Below are 21,142 nucleotides of genomic sequence, written 5' to 3' on the forward strand. Positions count from 1 at the left end.
AACACTCCAGATATTAGGAGTGATACAGCTGTCAGATCTAGAAGCAGCAAGTGGCTTAACTCCTATAAAGCTAGAAAGCATTTTGCCAAGAGGATGGAGTTATTTTATAACATAGGTCCTGGTTTTTGATAGGGTTTTTCAATTTGGTCGTTAAAATGAACTTCTGGTAACACTACGGACTTATTCAGTCTATGTGAGGTCCTCATGGACCGGCCAGTTCAACCTAACCTAACCTAAGCTGCTATTTATCTGTGTGAAATATTCTTCGTCGCCTTCTATGTATGCTTGTAAATGGCTTACTGTTGTTGTGTTCATTTACTCACAGCATAGTGTTGGTAGAAATGCTAATATTCGCCACAATGAATTAACTTAGGCTCTGTATATAGTTTGTAGCTTTTTTAACAGCAAAGAAAATTTACTTTCAATACAAATCTGCTCAAGTAAGATAGAATTCAGCCTTCCAAAGCAACTTCAAACTTTTACCAATGCCGTGCAAATAGACAGATAGACTTATGGTCGTTCTCAATCACTCGCGTCCTGCATTTATATCTCGCCAAAAACTGTCAAAACATCAGCTGTAAAAAACTGTAGCCTAATGGAGCCACTTAATCTTTTTGTGGTGAAGGAAATTAACCCAGCCAGCATTTTTTGATCAAAAAATATTCAAATATCATACGCCAAGATGATTAAAAACATTCAAATTTAAAAGCATTTTCTGTTCAAAAATTAATGTATCGTCGGGAGAAAAATGTACCCCAAATGTGATTATTCTTGAATAATCATTTATGATTCATATTTCGAAAACCTTTTTATTCATATACTAAATATCATTGTAAAATTGAGCTTTAAATGTTTTAGAGAAATATTTGACTCATTTTCTGATCATATTCGTGAACATATTTTTCGTTTTGGTTGAGATTTTTGAAACATTTTTGAATGAAAACATTTTTGAAACATTCAAAGAAGATACTACATAATACTAAAATATGATTGTAGCGACCTTTTACATAATAATAATATAATAATATTATTTCATCAGGGGAGGAAAACATGCGGAAGTAAGCTATTTGAACCACAGGTAATTCGCAAAAAACTTGACCGATATACACCTGCGACTACAACATCCAACATCAACTGTGATCGTCAATATCTTAAAATACGATACGATACGGGATGTTGAAGCTTTTTCCAGGTATGTCAAGAGTGTTTTACTTACCTGGGGCTCAAATAGTTCACAACCTTTGTATTATCCAACCATTATGTATTTTCTGCGAAGCCGAAGGTGGAGAAATGGTTGGGGAAATCTTTGGTTACGAGCAGCATTTCTATTATTTCTTGTCTTGAAGAATATCTTTTGTATAAATAATAAAATTTTTATATATTTTTCTGAACTTCGAGATGAACGAATGTGTGTATGTGAAAAAAATAAGTTTTTCAATGAAAAGTAAAATTTTAAGAAGTATAAAATTTGTTATTCAGTCAACAAATACAGTCAGAAAAGATTCAGAAAGCTGAATTAAAAATGATTATAAATTTTTGATCACCTAAAGTAAACATTGTTGTTGATTTTTAATAAAATATTAAAATGTAATCATCAAAGGACTTCAAAAATGATTCCAAAAAGTGATCGAAAAATGCGTTGCAGTTTTTGATCATCAAAAGTATTCACCTTTGATCATTTCTTTTGTTCAATTGTATGAAAACTCATTATTTAGTCAGAAAGAGTAATCAAATTGTATTGCTATGTAGGGAAATTCAAAATTTAATCACGTAAATGCTGAGTGGGTAATAACCTCTGAAGAGTTTCTACCAATCGATTTTTTTTTTTTTGTGTGGCACAGATGAAGAAAACGGGGAAGGTAACTCAGAGAAATAGAATTAGCCAGAATCGCTGTAGGACGATGCCATGGAATTAGATATAATTTTATCGAAATATTCGGAATTTGGAAGCTCCAACGGAATAACGGGTATACCTATGTACTTTGATATATTTAAATTGAAATGACTCAAGCTCTAATATCCATTTTTGTTGTTATAGTATCGCCATAAAATGTTCACAATTTATTTTATTTGGTCAATTCGCAATGTGTTCATTTACAAAATCCATTTTACAAAAATACCGAAATAAGTAGGACACGTAGTAATATCATATATATTATTTCTAATTGCTGTTTTTATGTACGCGTCCATTTTTCGCTCTTCTTTGGAATTCAAATCTATAAATAAAGTTTTGGTTGTAAAGATGGAGATTCGGGCTATTAGCAAGCCTTGGGCAGTTCTGGTCATAGTGCTTTTGTTTAGCTATATTTTATTAAAATAATTTGTTGAAAATAAACGATTGTGAGAACACAAAGAAATCTGTTCGTACTATGGCACTATTGTGAATAGTTGAACTGCATTACCGGCAGTTGCTCCCATACGCCAGATGGCAGCGCAAGCTGTAAGTTTTAATTGATAAAACAGCTGATTTCTGTTTATATTTGACTAGAAACTTTTAGATTAGTTGCGAAGATGCGCACGGGACCGGCTCATTTAGTCATATAGCAAAAAAGCAATAGTGTGTCTTTGCAAAGTTTCGGCGAATATTAGCAGTTTTATACATCACTGTGCTGCTACTAAGTAAACGCACAACAACAACAAAGCAAGCAGCCACACTTATGTACATATACACATTAAAGCAAGCAGTCACACTTATGTACATGTACACATTAAATGAAGCAACCACCATACACATGACCAGCAGCTTGAAGCAAAGAGATTATTTCACATACACATCACGTCATCATCAGCTATGAGCAGAAGTTGTTACTCACACATACACACGCATATAGCTAAATTACCTAGTATGAGATACAACTGTTCCAGAAGGCATGTTCGTGACAAGTCTAGACCTTAGGATAAATATGCGAACAAGACAAAAGAGAGTATAAAAGCAGCGCAAGCTGAGGAATAATAATAAGTTTGATTTAAACACGCTATTAGTGAAGTATTATTGTAGTTGTGAAGTACTACCCCAAAATAGTCTAAATAAAGACCATTTTGCTATACTGAATATTGGAGTTATTTATTCGACAGTTCAGCGATTCGAACGATAGGAGAAGGTGCAACACAATCAGAATTTCCCAAAACTCGTTACAATATCTTCATGTTTTTGAAATACTTTATATAATCAAGGGCCCTGTTCTTTTATATAAGTCAGTTATCCGCGATATATACCTAAAAAGGAAACCAACAAACTGTTTTATAATAAACTACTTGAATAATTAGAAGGAGTGGGCTATTATTTCCATTTACCTTTTTTACGTCTTTTTTGCACCCAACTCCTAAATTGATTTAACATATCTGTAAGCTATGAAAGTATACAAAAAAATAACCTTATGGCAAAAGTATTTAGTACTGAATAGAAAAAAGTGCATTCATTTAAAGTTTATACCTATATGACACAACTTTATTTGATTTTTATTTTTTCTATTTTTTCTCTCATAATTTTTTTCGTCTTATATTTGAAAAAACTAACGAAATACAAGAAAAATACAATCTAGTTCATTAAAAACAAATGAGCCAATTTGTATTTCGATAGGGTTTTTAGACATTCGGCATTTTTTCTTTATTTTTTTCTGACAAATAAAAATTTAGTTTTTAGTTTGCAAATTTTGTGGATAAAAACACAACTAAAATAAAATTTTTTGTGAAAAAAGTGAACCATCAGAAACTGAAATAATTTTCTCGTGTTATTTGCGCTGTTTCTATTTATCTTTAAAAACTAAGAAATTCCCGGCCTAGAGGTCCAACGCCTTTTTGTGGATATCACTGGGGATATCAGTTAAGCCCCTGGGAGGTATAGCCTCATCAATCAAGTTTCTGGGTATTCAACAGAAACTGTTTGTCCCACATTTCGTTTCTCTCCCTAATGGGGAGTACTCCCGCCTTATTGTGTAGGTGGGGTTCTGGGGACATAAGACAGCCGCGTTGGGCGCGTGAAATTTCTAAAAATTTGAGGCGTAGCATAACCTGATTAAGGTTCAGTTGGTCTTTTATATATGGCTATCAATAGAAATTTGACGCGTCCAACGCTTTTATTTAATTTTCTGAGCAACGTCCTATATTGATGAGGAGTGTGATGACTAGTACCTAGGACCTGCCTAATTATTTTCTAGCTTGTAGTATTATTATTACTTCATGTAAGTATTGCTTTCAATAAAACCGTTTAACTTAAACATTTTTTTTTTTTATTATTTTATTTTCAAGTTTTTAGTTTTTAGTTAATTGCCTATTATTTCTCGATTCTATTTAGTTCATTTAGTGACTCATTACTACAAGGAATCTTTCCTGACAATTTGTTACAATCTAACTCCTCAATACATAATCCTTCCAAAGACTTTACTCGACTCTGCGCCACGTATGCTTGTCCCTCCTCCAACTCCAAAATATTTTGATGTCACTTCTACCGGAGTGTATGTAATATTTGTTCCAAATATGAGCCAAATCGGACATCATAGGTCGCTTTCTATTCTTGTATGTATTATGTGTTCCAAATATGAGCCAAATCGGACCACTAATACGATTTTTGTGAATATCTCGATCCTTGCGCCACCTAGCGGCGATTTTTTCATAGTTCAACTAAAACAATGAAAATCGAATATCGAAAATACAAATACAAAGTATAACACTGTGTTTTATTTGGATTAGGCCTCGAGCTTATAAAATAATTTAATAAATTTAAAGATTAAAGGCCAATAATAATTTTTAAACAATGAAAAGATGGTAAGAAACGGAAGCAAGCGAAAGTAAAGGAAATGGATGAAAAGGAAAAGATAGGAAGGAAAATTAAGAAAAAAAAAGAGAGAAGATAAAAGAAGGCAAGGGAAAAGAAAAGGAAGAAAGGAAAGAAAAGGGAACTATGCGCTTTTACAAGGCGTCAGTCATGATCAAAACATGATAGAAAATAAACGATATGTCCAAAAAACTAATATTTTCATTGCTCTGTACAAACTTTTTTATCAACAATAAAAAAAAATAATAATTTTAATTCCAATAACAAAAAGCTCAATTTGACTTATAAAATATATTAAACCGAGTTTAAACCACACAACTTATTTGAATACAAAAAGCGATTTTTCATCACCCACTGCTGTACATCATATTTTTAGCAATTCACAATAAAGCTGTCAAAACGGTTTTTTTGCTCTTGAAAAACTGTGCTTTTGCTGAAAAAGGGTTTGGATATAAGCCGAGGAGTTAAGTTTTTCAACTCAGACTTAACCTAAGATGAGGGGCTAAACTCATACATTTTTGACACATTTTTGAAATTAGCTCTAAAGCTAAAAAAATAACTTGCCATTCTGCAAGTGGGTCTAAAAAATACTAAAAAGTTTTAAGACCGTGTTTAAATTTGAACATACTCGACTTTTTAGTAGCCAAAAAATTGTTAGTTTAGTTATAAAATTCAAATCCTCGCTTCTTTTTAATATCAAAAAATAAACTCGTTTTTTTGTCTTGGTTACTGGTTTTTTTTTTTTTTTTCAGATACAAAAACATACGTGACAAGAACTACCAATACCCGTGCGGCGAAAAGCCCCATAAATGTGATTTTTGTGAAATGCGGTAAGTTATCAAAAAATCATCTTTCTAATATATTTTACCAAATTTTTTCAAACTTTATTTTCTGCCTGTAATAAATAGATTTTCACTAGCTGTGACCCTAAGGGAGCATTTGCGTACTCATACCGGTGAAAAACCATATAAATGCAAATACTGCGACCGGTGCTTTACGACAAAAAAACTACTGCATAAGCATTTACGTATTCATATGGGTGATAATGTACACAGATGTACGTTTTGTCCCTTAGCTTTTCGTTTCGCTTCGGAGCTACGGTTACATTCAACTACGCATAAAGACGAAGATCCAGAGACGCGTGATCGAAATATGAAGGCCTTAATGGAAATAGAAGCCAAATTAAAGCAACATACATTGAAAAGGAATAGGCAAGTTGACTTTTATATACATGTGTCGATAGGCCTCTCAAGGGGAAAAAATATTAATTTAAAAATGGCAATAACACGTATTAAATCTATGAGACTGTGTGTACATAGTTTGTTGGAAGTATAGCGGGAGAGTAAGCAAATATGAGTACATGTGTAATTTTCTGTGGTGTTTACAAAAACAAACAAGAATATTCAAGTTACAATGAAATGTCAACCATATTAGACATTCACGTTGATGGAATTACGCTACCGACTGTCTTACACCCCATTTTGACGAGCATGCAACCGCAACTGTACCTAAAATCCAGAGGCGTAATAAAATCCTCAAATCTCTTGCCTATAGCAATTGGGGTAAAGACAGAGGGGCGTTTATTACCACTTACAAATTGGCCGGCCGCTTGCATGCTACGCGTCCCCGATATGGTCGCCAAAGTTACTCACTGCAATAAAATACAGGCCTGTCAAAACACTACTATTAGAACCGCTACTGGCTGTCTTCTTACACAGGCGAGAGTACTCCCCATTAGGGAGAGAAATGAAATGCTGAACAGTTTTTGTTGAATACTCAGAAACCTGGGCATCCCAACAGACATCTGATTGAAGAGGCCACACCTTCCAGGGGCTTAAGTGATATCCCCAGTGATATCCACAAAAAGGCGTGCACCTCTATACCGGGAATTTCCCAGATCTTAAAAATAAATACCATGAGCTCGCAGAAGAGGAGAGCACTCTCCCTAGGGAGACGCGCGTCACTCTACCTAATCTTCAATCTGGGTACTGTAACAGATACCTATCCAAAATCACGCCTCTAAAACCCATCTCACTCTTGTCCACCCCTGTTGAAACTGCAAGTTTCCTTGGACTCCCGTTAGAGAATATTGATGACAATTTGTGAGTGGTCGCGTCTTTTGGATGGGGCGAAGCACTTCTACAACAACAGAATATTCAAGTTGGAATATTAATTCGCTTTGTTGGTTGAAACAATTTTGTGTACTATTTTGTTAATAAAAAAAAAAAATAAATAAAAAAATAAACTAAAATAAATTAGACCTTGGATTTTAATGTAATAATTTTTACATTAGTAATAATTTTTTGTTATGAAATGGTTGGGTTGCGGGAAAAGAAATACTACAACTCGAATTAGAATCTCAGCAAGGGGAGGATCAAATTTCTAATTTAAAAAATACAAAAACGTCTGATGATTTCTTTTGCGGTTTAGGAATAGGTCTAATGACAGCTGGTATGTTTAATTCTTTTGAGTTTTTCTGTCATAATAGAGCATAGCAGTTTAATAAAAAAAAATAAAATTTAAAAATGTATAAAATAAAATAATATGTTCTTAACTAGCGAGGCCGATTCATTTGCTTTATACAATTCCTATTCTTTTTTCTCTAACATCAATAAAGCAAGGTGCACACGAGGCTACGCGTTATAGACGCGTACAAGATTTTTCATATAGCTACAATTTCTCTACGCCTCAAGATCTGCACACGAAGCTACTTTCGAGCGTCGCTACAAAAAGTAAACAATTATTGAAAATACGTATTAAACGTTGTTTGCATCCCCGTGCCTTTGTAAATTATGAAAGGCAATTTTAAACCACCGCGGACTAGAGAAAAGGGTGATTTCTAGTTTCCAACACTTTTTAGCCTTTTAAACGCTTCAACAATGTCTAACCAAGCTGTTGTGGTGTTTAATACTCTTTTTCGCTTTGGTAATATACCTTTCACGCACTTTTATTAACTAAAGTAACATTTTTTAACTAATTACACAAATTTGCATACAAAAAAATGTAAACAAACATCTTGTTCTTCCTTTTTTTCAACCGTACGTACGCTCAGCGACCAACATTGCTGTACGCTTAGCTACACGAAAATTTCATGCTTTGTCGCGTTCATGCAGCTCTCCATTCAAATACATGTGTTCGGCATCAAAACGTACAAATTTCGCTTGCAGCGTCTATGACGCGTAGCCTCGTGTGCACCTTGCCTAACTAAAACAAAATGAAATAAAGTCAAAAAATGAAAGAACGGCAAGAAAACGGAAACAAGCGAAAGTAAAGGAAAGGAAGAAACATTAAGAAAGAAAAGAGAAAGTAAAGAAAGAAAGAAATAAAAGAGAATAGAGAGAAGAGAAGGGACCCAGCGGGTTAGGGGATCAGAATATACCCGCGGTAGGTATGCCTGTCGTAAGAGGCGACTAAAATACCAGATTTAAGGGGTTGTGTAACGCAACCCTTCAGGTTGCCAGCGTAATATATAGCTTCTCCGAACCCAATTGTCAACCTCACCTATCCGCGGCGAATCCTGTTTCACTAACAGACGAGGCTCTGGCGACCACAAGCTTCTCATGGAACTTGGGGGTGGGGAGGGGGGAATGGCCTGAAGGTTTAATGTGGCCACATAAATCGTTCCCGAGATGGTCGGGCTAGCACCTTAATGGTGCTGTGGTACCGGAGCGTACCGGATCTTTATCCGGCAAAGGACCATCACATCGATAACACTCCCCAAAGCCTTCGGGGAGCAACCTTATCGCTACAACAACAACAACAAGAGAAGAGAAGAAATGGGAGAAGAGAAAAGAAAAAAGAAAAGAAAAGGAAGGACATGAAAGAAAATAAACGATATGTCCAAAAAACTAATATTTTCTTTGCTCTGCAAGAACTTTTTTATCAACAATATATTAAACTGAGTTTAAACCACACAACTTATTTGAATACACAAAGCGATTTTTCATCACTCACTGCTGTACTTCATATTTATAGCAATTCACAATATAGCTGTCAAAACGGGTTTTTTGCTCTTGAAAAACTGTGTTTTTGCTGAGAGAGGGTTTGGATATAAGCCGAAGATGTTCTTTAAGGCTCTTTTGCAGATCGGCAAGTTAAGTTTTTAACTCAGACTTAAACTAACACATGATGGAATGATAGAAGGTGGAGGATGTTTTGACACCTGTTAAATCGACCGCTCTTAGCTCCAGGTTGTATTTTGGAAGCACATGAGAATGGGGAAGAAGGACCCATCTTGAAATGATACTTAAATTCCTACTTTTTTAATAATGCCAAAATACAGAAAAAAGTGTATTTAGCTTGATTTTTGCGCACTTTCATCCCAATAATTATAAAATGAAGATTGCTTTTTTAAATTTTAAACGTATGCAGGTTATACATTTTTTTCGAACGCATCAATTGCAGGTAATATTCTAGGACAGGGGTCGAATGCTAGTAAACGGCCAAAAATGTCGGCAGAGGTGTCAAAAGAAATGTTTTTACTTCGGTATTATTAATCTGAAAGAATTCCCTAATGCCAAAAGATATTTGCAAGAAAAAAAAAGTTTAAAATTTTATGCACGAAAGTGTTCTATTTTTTCAGAAAAGATGATTTGTATAGTTTTACATACATTTTTTCCTCTAAATAAAAAAGGAGTTTTGTAAAGCGCCCACATTCTTATTTGTAAGGGCGTTCACTATGGCGACGTTGGAGCGAGAAACTGCTTCCATCCTCACCTTCTATCATTTCATCATGACAAACAAATGCATTTTTTACAAAATTTTGAAATTAGCTCTCAGCTAAAAAAAATAACTTGCCGTTCTGCACGTGTGCCTAAAAATACTAAGACCGTGTTTAAATTTAAACATACTCGACTTTTTAGTAGCCAAAACATTGTTAGTTTAGTTACAAATTCAAATCCTCGCTTCCTTTTAATATTAAAAAATAAACTCGTTTTTTTATTTCCTTGATTACTTGTTTTTTTTTTCTTTTTCAGAAACAAGAAGATACGTAACAACAACAAACAATACCCGTGCGATATTTGTGGCAAACATTTTAAAACAACATCGGACTTAAATAGACATAAACCAATTCATAGCAATGAAAAGCCCCATAAATGTGATTTTTGTGAAAAGCGGTAAGTTATCATAAAAATCCTCGTCCTAATATATTTTACCAAATTTTTTTCCAAAATTATTTTCTGCCTGTATTAAATAGATTTGCAACAGCTGCGAACCTAAGCCATCATATGCGTACTCATACCGGTGAAAAACCATATAAATGCAAATACTGCGAACGGTGCTTTACTAGATCAGGTGTACTGAATGCGCATTTACGTAGAATTCATCTTGGTGATAATATACACAGATGTAAGTTTTGTCCCTTAGCTTTTCGTTTGCCTTCGGAGCTACGATTACACTCAACGACGCATAAAGACGAAGATCCAGAGACGCGTGAACGAAATATGGCAGCGTTAAGAGAAGAAGAGGCTAAATTGAAAGTAAATAGGTAAAATGGCATTCATAAACTCCGTAGACTGAGATCTTATATTAAGGTTAATTACTCCGTAAAGCGCGGAATCCAGGGCCGGTATCGTGTTATACGATCGAAACAAATTTTTTACATCGCAATATCTCTTAAATTGTGAATCGGATTAAAGAAATATGGTAAATAGTGTCTACGTGTAATAACTGCAATTTATTCTAACTTTTACGAATAGTTTGAAAAAATCATATTTATTGTTTGAGTGAAAGCGTTTTTCGATACGTGGTCGAATTACACAATATGGAACCAGATCATAAGATCAGCATGGCTTGAAGTAATTTTATTGAAAAATATCAATTTTGCTTTTTTATTTACCATTTTCCTCACAAAATTTCGTTAAAGATGGGGGTTTTCGTGCATTATGATCTGGGTACCGCGCTTAACTATAAAATTCCAAAAATAATTATTGTCCTATTGGTATTTTTATTTAAAGTGGGTATACTGACAAAATTTAGGTAAACCTAATCAAATATTCGATATCATTTCCACTACGTCTCCATGTCAAGCTTTAAATGTTGAGATTTATTTAATCTCAATTTTAACCTACACTGCATCCACTTGCAGTTTATTTGACGGATAATTATTTTATATTGGAAAAATTATAAAGAAGCACTGGATTTTATTTTTTAAGTTTTCAGCCCCAATATAATTAAACGATTTTGGAAAACAAAAAACACATTTAGGCATTTCACAAGGTCTTTTTCATCGAACGTGCTATGATTTGAAAACCCTCACGAATGCTTTGCTGTTGCTTCTCATATAAAAGTTGGATTTAAAAATACAATTCAGCAGCCTATATATATCACATGTGCTAAGTTCTTGTTAAAGAAAGCCATCAGTTCAGCTTCGACACTATTCACTCCGGCCGGTGGAATACCACACTTCCCGGCCGAAGCTGCAAAACTATCAAGAGAACGTTATCTATCGAGATACCCGACCCTAGAGACCTTCACACTAGAAATCTCAACTTGGACATTACGCTGCTGGTAAAGACCCTGACTACTTAAAAAAAGGTGCTTACAGTTGTAATCTTAACAAAATTTGCAATATATACATGATACGTAATAACACTACCAGTAGGGATATGGTAGTGCGAAGTACGAAAGTTTAAAAAAATGAAAATCGTTCTGATCCCCTTCTATTTAGTTATTCCCTCCACAAAACGTTTAGTGCCATAAAAAAATACTTGAGTCGCTTTACCTCTGAGGAGATTAATGCCGAGCTTCTCTTCCAAGTAGCGTCGTGCTATTTTTAATTTTCCTTACAAATTGGGGGACGAAACCTTCATATTTTATGTTGACTCCGAACAGCATCTGCAATTCAAATGAACTTTTACCAAGAAGCTTTTCATGGCAGAAATACACTCGGAATGCTTGCGAAAGCTCCATCGAGGGTGGTGACCATGTTTGCTTCCCAAGACAGTCGGTTCTATACGCTTCCCAAGGCAGTCGGTTCTATGGGCATCCCAACAGCCATCTCATTGATGAGCTAACACCGCCCAGGGGCTTAAGGAGTCATCTCCGTAAGCACTATGAGGAAATACGGCACCTGAGAACACAGCCGTATGAAGCCAAAAAACATAAGCAGGTCCTCAGTGAACTCCATAGACAGGCGTCGGACCTCTATGTCAGGAATTGTCTGGTGAATCCAGTACTCAAAGAACAATACCCTAAACTTGCAGAAAAGAAACCCACACTCCCTAGGGAAACGCGAGTCACTCTAGATCAACTTCGATCTGGATACAGTAACAGGATAAACTCTTACCTATCCAAAATCAACCCCGACATACAAAATGTATGCCCTGCTTGCAATGTGTCCCCACATGACACCAACCATCTCTTCAATTGTAATGTGGAACCAACGCCTCTAACACCCCTCTCAAAATGGTCCAAATTGAATATAACTTGGCGTGGTGCCATTCAAAACCAATCAAATTGAATATTACCTGGCGTGGTGCCAGTCAAAAACCAACCAAACTGAATATAACCTGGTGTGGTACCATCTAAAATACCAATCAAATTGAATATAACCTGGCGTAGTGCCATTCAAAAACCAACCAAACTGAATATAACCTGGCGTGGTGCCATTCAAAAACCAACCAAATTGAATATAACCTGGAGTGATGCCATTCAAAAACCAATCAAATCGAATGTTACCTGGCGTGTTGCCAGTCAAAAACCAATCAAATTGAATATAACCTGGCGTGGCGCCATTTTAAAACCAATAATATTTGAAAATACGAACAATTACAAAAAAGAATACCAAATTGCAAGCTGCTACACATGGTTCTGGCCGCTATGGTATTACCATTGTATACTAGTGACGCCAAAATTACATATTAACTTTTTTACAACAATCTAAAGAAATAACCATTCGAGATTAAACCTGGCTTTATGGACTAACGTCCGTGCCATTAAACCAAACCAAAAAAAAAAAAAAAAACATAAAATTTCATTTCATGATCTTACAAAATTTAAATTTATTATAACAGTAGCGCGAGCTCTAGTGACGAAAATAATAAAGAGCTTAGACTCAATAGAAAAAAAAGTAAGGGATAACTCCAATTTTTTCTAGCTCAGCTACAAGAACCTCGAATTGTTGCGCACTCGTTATTTTCATTTTGAATATCTAAAAAAACGATGCATATTACATGTTTGTATATTTAATTAATTAAACAAGAAATGGTTTACTTAAAAAATTTCCTTCTGTCGCACAAAAAACAGCGTCGACAAAAATGGCGTCGTGCGATGCATTGCGGATAAAACAAGTGTGATAACTTCTGCATAGACGTCAAAATTACAAATAGAATGGATCACCTAATTTTTATTTGACTGTCGCTTTCTCATTCTGTATCTCTTTCTATCAACCACTGAAGACAGCTGGCCCTATGTGCCGCCATATCGAACACCCTGTCAAAACGCTGCCAAAATGCGAAAAAGTAGCCATATTGAACATCCTGTCAGGCAGTTGACGGATAAGATATCACACTTGTTTTATCCACAATGGTGTGATGGCGACGACACAGCCAATTTGCTTAGCTAATACGAAAGATGTGTCGAAAACGACGATGACAATACCGAATTTAACACTTCGTCGTTCAGTGACGTACACGTTTACGTTTGCGCGTAAAAAACGCTTATCCTCGCTTAGATAATGCTTAGGAGCCCCATCTAGCTGCAGTGGTTAAATAACTAGGTACAGAACAGGGTGTACCTAAAATCGGAGACACAAACCTCTGGTGGCCATAATGTAAAACATATACCTGAATCCGTTTAGGTTGTTGTTGTTGTTGTTGTAGCAATGCTTGCCCCACCTAATAGCCGCGACCAATCACAAATTGTCATCAATATCCTCTAACGGGAGTCCAAGGAAACTTGCCGCTTCAACAGGGGTGGACCATAAGGAAAGGGGTGTTAGAGGCGTTGGTTCCACATTACAATTGAAGAGATGGTTGGTGTCATGTGGGGACACATTGCAAGCGGGGCATACATTTTGTATGTCGGGGTTGATTCTGGATAGGTAAGAGTTTAACGTGTTACTAGGAAACGATTGTGACTCCTTCCGGTGGTGAAGGTAGCTTAGATATGTAGAAATTAAACAAAAGTGGGGATAGGACACCACCCTGTGGCACCTTGTTTAATTCTCCTTGGTTTTGATGTTTCATTTCTAAATTGCACCGATGCCTGCCGACCACCCAGATAATTTGCGGTCCACCTTTTAAGACATGGGGGAAGGGTAGACCGTGGTTGACCGTATCAAAAGCTTTTGATAGGTCTAGCGCTACGAGTACTGTTCTATGGTGGGGGTATTGATTTAAACCGCAATTTATCTGGGTGCTAATGGCATTTAGCGCGGTGGTAGTGCTATGGAGTTTTCTGAAGCCATGCTGATGAGGGGCTAGCTGCAAATTTGCTTGGAAATAAGGGAGCAAAATGGCTTCGAGCGTCTTTGCCACTGGCGATAGGAGAGATATCGGACGATACGACTCACCTATGTTAGCTGGTTTCTCAGGCTTTAGTAGCGGGACCACCTTGGCCATTTTCCATTTCTCAGGTATGACAAAGGTGGAAAGAGACAGGTTGAAGACATGCGCTAAATATTTGAAACCCTCTTTCCCTAGGCTTTTAAGCATCGGCATGGCTATGCCGTCTGGGCCCACTGCTTTGGATGGTTTAGCACGACCAATGGCGTCCTCAACCTCTTTAGCGGTGATGGTGATTGGTGACGCGCTGAATTTGTGTTTATGTGCGTGTCTATTGGCTCTCCGTCTATCTTTGTCGACCGTAGGATGCATTATATATTGTCGGCAGAAAGCGCTCGCGCATTTTTTCGCGTCCGACAGCACTTTGTCGCCAAAGGCGATGGAAACTTTGTCTTTGTGCTTAGTCGGATTCGATAGGGACTTTACGGTGGACCAAAGTTTACCCACACCGGTAGAGAGGTTACAACCTCTTAGGTGTTCCTCCCATTTCACCCGCTTGTGTTCATCCACAAACAATCTGATGCGTTGGTTTATATCCCTTATTTGGGGGTCGCCTGGATCAAGCTGTCTTATAAGGTCACGTTCTCTTGCTAAGTTTGCGGCCTCCGCCGGTAAGTGGGGCCGGATTTCGGGAATTCTCCCGGCGGGAATGAAATGTGCCGAGGCGGATTTAATGACCCTACGGAAGGCACGCTCCCCTTGGCGTGCATCAGTCGGGATAGGGAGGGCAGCAAAGCGGTTGTCTGTAAAGGATTTTTATTCTTCCCACTTTCCTTTTTTGAAGTTTATGAAAGTGCGTTTTTCAGTGACGATGAAGTCGGCGGTACGCTCAAGCGAAATAAGTATGGGCAGGTGGTCGGATGCCAATGTTACCATCGGCTGCCAGTTGACACAGTTTACGAGTTCTGCGCTCACGATTGAGATATCTGGCGAGCTGTGACAGCTTCCTACCATACGTGTGGGGGCGTCTCCGTTTATTGTGCAGAACGTCGTTTCTTCTATTTGATCCGCCAACATCTCACCCCTACTGTCCATCCGCAAGTTTGAATGCCATAGATCATGATGGGCATTGAAGTCGCATAAGATAATGCGATTGTTGCCAGTGAGTAAGGCCCTGATATTAGGGCGGTATCCACTGGGGCAACAGGTGGCAGGAGGGATGTAGATGTTGATGATTTCTAGGTTTGCATCGCCTGACCGGACAGATAGGCCTTGACGTTCTAAGACATTGTCCCTGCGGTCGACGCCAGGATCAAATATATAATATTGCACAGAGTGGTGTATGATAAACGCGAGACCGCCTCCATTTCCGCTCTCGCGGTCTTTCCTGTGGACATTATACCCAGAGCAGGTCTGCAATGCAGATCTTGCTGTGAGTTTAGTCTCTTGAATCGCAGCAATGCGGATGTTGTGCCGCTTCATGAAATCGACTATCTCCGTAATCTTCCCAGTTAGTCCATTACAGTTTAGCTGCAGAATTCTGAAGTGCATAAGGGGAGACGTCGCCACTCTGGGGGTAAGTGACGGGTGACTACGCCTGGGTTGTGGAAGGCCAGGACGCAATTGCTGTTGTGGCCCTGGGACTGGGCGTCCTTGGGCAAGCATTGGGGTACCCGGATGATTTGGGTTTGCGACCTGGCAACATGGCGCGATGAAACCCGTCGGGGGGTTGCCGTCGCGTAGACCAGAACATCTAGGGAAGTGGCACCACCCAAGGCAGGATCTGCATTGTGCGGATGTCGCAAACCTATATATTCTGTGCTGGCAGACGGTGCAAACGGAGGTAGGAACTAAGAGTCTGTTTCCCTGACCTGCACGATTGCTTCCGGAAAAGAGGGGGGAGAAGACGGGGGCTACGAAGGTAGTAGTTATGAGTGGTATCAGCTGTTTGAGTTGTTGGCGCCGTGGGGCGCGAGCAGCAGCGGGTACTTGTTGTGGCTTGCTGAGCAGCGGGGCTGCTGGAAGGTAGTGGGGGGGGGGGGGGCGCTTAGGCGTAGACTACGGGACGCCCTTGGGCGTGAACAGCAGGGAGCCACAAAAGATTTATAAAACTTACGTGGACGTCGGGTTTTGGGATCAAGCCCAGAACAACCTGTCCGATGCAACCATCCCTTACACGAGACACACTGAACAGAGTATGACCGTCCTAAAAAGATTCTTTTCCGGCAGATGCAGCAAAACCATTTCTCAGGACCGGGGTCAGAAGACGGACCCGGATTGGATTCGATGCCTTCCCGGAGTTAGAGAATATGGAGCAGTCCTGCTGCAGGGAGCTGCTGGGAGGATGACAATTTGTGGGGGGCACAAAACAAATTAGATGGGGTCACACTGAAATTACAGTCCTTGGTAGGGAAAAATCCCGAGTCGCTCCGGTACATAGAACCGACTGCCTTGGGAAGCGAATCCGTTTAGGTGATATGTGGATGTGTCGATGGTCGTCAATAGTTATCGAAAACGATGATGGCAATACCGAATTTAACACGTCGTCGTTCAGTGACGTTTGCGCGTAAAAAACGCTTATCCTCGCTTAACACAAATCACACAAGAGAAGATTGCGCATTGCGCATGTAAACATTAGATCAGCTGTTTTTTATGGGCAATTTTTACGTCATTTTCCTTTAGCTCTTGTTTTTTTCTCTTTCTTTCATTCGCTCAAGCAGTCAAGTGTAGATGCGCAGAACGAAGCACTTTTGAACTCGTGAATGCGCAATCTGGGTAGGTGATTTGTGCTCGCTTAGATAATGCTTAGGAGCCCCATCTACCTGCAGTGGTTAAATAACTAGATACAGAACAGGGTGTACCTAAAATCGGAAACGCAAACCTCTGGTGGCCATAATGTAAAACATATAGCTGAATCCGTTGCGATGAATAGTAGACACGCAACATTTAAGAGGTGATACATAGAATTAGTGTAGAGTTGAAACATAACACATATTTCATTTGAATCGCATTATGTATTGAAATTTAGTAGTATAATCTTATGCGCAGCAATTTCAGAGGTGTATTTAAATTTTTACGCTTAGCAGTCTATATAAAGTTTAATGATAAACATCTATAGATGTAAAAAAAACACAGCTAATGACAATAAGGGCGATTGGTTTATCTGATGCCAAAAACGCATCAACACCTGTCAATAGTTATCGATTTTGACATCGCCGATACCAATTCATGAGCGTCGACAATAATTTTCTCACTATTGACAACCATAATAGGGGTCAATAAGTTTTTACTTCTCGTAACTAGCAGAGTAGTTTCTTGATTATGAATTCGTTCGAAGTATTAATCAACATCTCCAATTTTTATTTCAGATACGATCAATGCTGACTTATTTCGCACACACACTTTCAAGTTACATTCTGCGCTTTAAGAGTTGGATCACAAACCCAGATCGTCACATCCATTAGCACAGCATATTCAGGTGAGTACTGAGCAAAATTTTGGCAGAAACCATTTATGTGTTTCTTAATTCCCTAATTTATTCTTACTCGGCAGGTCATACGCGCTGGCACCAGCATCCAACGAAGCATATTGAAGGTACCTCTCTGACTAAAGAATAACGATCAATTAAAACAAAACGATAATACATCCCTGCATGAGAATGAATACGAATCCATGCCACAATCGAACTCAACGCCAGCTGTACTGATCTTAGTAAGGTCATACTTGTGCGCAAATATGCTATGCAATAGTAACGAAACATTCGGTAATATAAAAGAAGTATGCATCGATAGCATTGATAAGACAAAAACGAAACAAGCAAATATTAATGATCCGTACAGCGATCGTGGACAACAACAAGATTCTGATTTTGATGAATTAAGTTCACAGGGTGATGACAATGATCAAACAACAATAACCAGCGCGAGTCGCAAAGGTCATAACTCTTTATAGAGAGAGCACACATATACAAATGGGGAGTGGCACAGCAATAGCAATATCAACAGTGGCGCTGGCAACGGCACCAACACCGGCATTCGACCTAAATTCTGCAGAGTAACACTGCGGAAAAACCAATGGTTATGAAAATGCTGATGTCGCAACAGTTATATTGAGCAGATGTAAGGCTCTGTATAGCTATACACCAAAATTGACCCTTGAGGCATGGGTTACAAAACATTACTTATAAAGATTTAGGTCAGGATGCCGACACCGGAGCTAGATATAGCTTAAATGTATAAAAAACGTAAACGCATTTTCCCCTCCCACAAAATAATGGAAATAATTGATTACCACATAAGTACACCTGAAGACCCCCCGCCATTTACCACAACTTTGCAGTAAGAAGCTTACAAAATAATAATACCCCATGGCCAGATGGCATTCCAGTAGAAGCCAATGAAAAATCGCAAAAATGCGCCCAGAGGTTATACTGGTAAATATGTATAATGCATGTCTTAAGGACGGATTGTTCCCCGAAACATGGAAAAGGCAGCTTGTGTTAATTGGTAAAGGCAAAGGGGAACCGAACTTGCCATCAGACACAGCCGAAACACTTTTTGAAAGGCTCCTAAAACCACGTAGCGCACGTGCGATAGAACAAGCAATAATACTATCAACCAAGCAGCATAGCTCCAGGGCCAGAAAATGCACTTGAGACGCAATTGAAGGCGACCTTAGAAGCCTAGAAATAGCACAGCGAGGTAATGCTAAATCCGAACGATTTGTCCTCCTTTCAAACTTAGGCGCAAGAAACGCTTTCAACAGAGCGAGATGGGCAGACTTGCTGGTCGGTTTAGAGCAGCGATTTCAAATAATATGCTACCTACAGCCCGTCATTAAAAGCTACCTTAGTGATCGCATCCTTATATATCAAACTTCAGAGATTCCGCAAACAATGAAAGTCGCATGCGGAGCAGCACTGGAATCAATTATTGGCACTGACCTGTGGAACGCCAGTTACGATACAATTTTCAATTTTGAAATGTCAAAAGATTCGTTCTTAGTATGATACGCAGACTACAGGGCTGAACTTGGGTAAAAGTCGCAGATCGTTATTGTTTTCGCAACTTCACGTAAACTGATCGCTTAGAAGGCAAATGAAATGTGCTTGAAGTCATTTATTATGAACAAATATTAGAATCTATTATATTCTTGTAAAGTTAACATTAAAACAATATATTAATTTTGTATGGATTTTTGTGTAGATTGAAAAATTAAAATTTATTCTTTTGAATTAATTTGATGTAAAATGGTCTTTTATTCATGAATCCATATAGAATTCTGGTGAGTAGTTTTATATGATCTTGCCCAACTCTGTGTTATTTTAAATCCTCCGTACCTAGAAATTGAACCCGGAATATCGGCTAAGTATCTTTACCAACAATACCACATCGGCGGCAGAAATCATCAATCATATTAACTCGTCCCTGGCGGCAAGTTTCTCCATTCTCGTTTTTTGCATCTACAGCGATCACAACTATCAAAAAATACCAGGCGCGCAAAACTGCATAAGCGGACGCCACTCACTAATACGTGTGGGTGTGTGTGTATAAATTTGTTGCTTCCTATAAGTAATTAAAAGCGGCATTGCATACTTATAGGCTGCATATGTTAACTTGTGTATGCACTTCCGGTCAAACAACTGAGTTGGCTTTGAAACATATGACTTCTGCCTAAAAGTATGCAATGTTTGTTTTCATGGATGAGATAATTTAACACACACATAAGCAAGTTAAGAATCTGCTTCGGTAGTTCTGCGTGCCTGGTAATAAAAGCGATCATGGTAGAAGCGAATGGAAAAATTGCAAATTATGAATTTTCTTACTGTGGAGGTAATTATGGCAAACCCATTCATTCATTATCAATTGATTGATTTCTGCGGCGCTACAAGGGTTAATCGGTTTATCGATAGTGATTGTCAATTTGTGTATACATATAACCAGGCAAAGTTTGTAAATTTTGTTTGTTGCATTATGCAGCTACTTACTTGTCGATCAATCCACAATTTTATGTAGTCATTAACCCTTCTAGGCGAAAACGGAATTTATCGGTACACAAATGGCCCAGCACCAAAACTCTAGAACTAATCAAGATTTTCAAAATAAATTTTTTTTGTATGTTATAGCCACCTATTACTAGATTAAGACTCGATTTGATTCAAGGTTGCATCGTTAACGGCTCGAGAGATGCGACAGTAATAATCGAAACCCCGATTAATGCACTTAGCGCAGTAACCGTTAATGATAGGACCATAAATCATATTTTTCTTAACCTTCAAGTGAGTAGCTACATATATAATGAAATAAAAAAAATGTTGAAATTTTTCTTGGTTTAAGATATATACACAATAATCGGTTTGGTCATTCGTAGTTGTCGACAGGCCGATTATTGTGTATATATCTTGAACCAAGCCGAATAACAAAAATTTTCTTTTTGCAATATGTAGGTATAATCTTGTAATTTAATTTAATATTTGATAAAAAGTTCCATCATTAACCCTTCAAGGCGAAAACTAGAATTTATCGGTACACAAATGACCCAGCACTTAAGTTGGCCCATATCTCTCGAAACAAGCAAGACTTAAAAAATTTGTTTTTTTTGCCTTATATAGGTACATATTTGTAGATTTATGCTCAACTTGAAAGAAAGTTCCATCGTTAACCCTTCAAGGCGGAAATTGGAATTTAACGGTATACAAATAACCAAGCACCTAAATCGGCCTATAATTCTTGAACCGACATAGATTTTGCAAATTCTCATTTTGCATTATATAGCCACTTGTAGATTAATTCAGAATTTTATTCGCGGTTATAGCATTACCGGTTCAAATTTTATGAGCAACTTATCGATTGATCGGTCAGTGCTGACTACCAACAGCTTTTTGTGTATATTTCTTGAACCAAGGAAAATTTCCAATTTTTGT

The 21,142-nt window shown here is 37.8% G+C and overlaps 1 protein-coding gene across 3 annotated transcripts in view; it reads left to right on the forward strand.

Moving 5' to 3' along the window:
- The window catches only part of LOC137249180 (zinc finger protein 91-like), a 218,185-nt gene extending 198,722 nt beyond the window's left edge, over positions 1-19,463 (forward strand). For all 3 annotated transcript variants that reach the window (XM_067780481.1, XM_067780480.1, XM_067780482.1), the window contains 6 exons: positions 5,527-5,604; positions 5,683-5,985; positions 9,751-9,891; positions 9,972-10,262; positions 17,589-17,698; positions 17,773-19,463. In XM_067780481.1, the coding sequence (XP_067636582.1) occupies positions 5,527-5,604; positions 5,683-5,985; positions 9,751-9,891; positions 9,972-10,262; positions 17,589-17,604 (829 nt within the window). In that variant the 3' untranslated portion in view covers positions 17,605-17,698; positions 17,773-19,463. The remainder of the gene's footprint in view (positions 1-5,526; positions 5,605-5,682; positions 5,986-9,750; positions 9,892-9,971; positions 10,263-17,588; positions 17,699-17,772) is intronic.
- Positions 19,464-21,142: the final 1,679 nt, after the last annotated feature.

Source organism: Eurosta solidaginis, chromosome 4 (genome assembly GCF_040869045.1).
Source record: "Eurosta solidaginis isolate ZX-2024a chromosome 4, ASM4086904v1, whole genome shotgun sequence".
In the NCBI taxonomy this organism is placed as follows: Eukaryota; Metazoa; Arthropoda; class Insecta; order Diptera; family Tephritidae; genus Eurosta; species Eurosta solidaginis.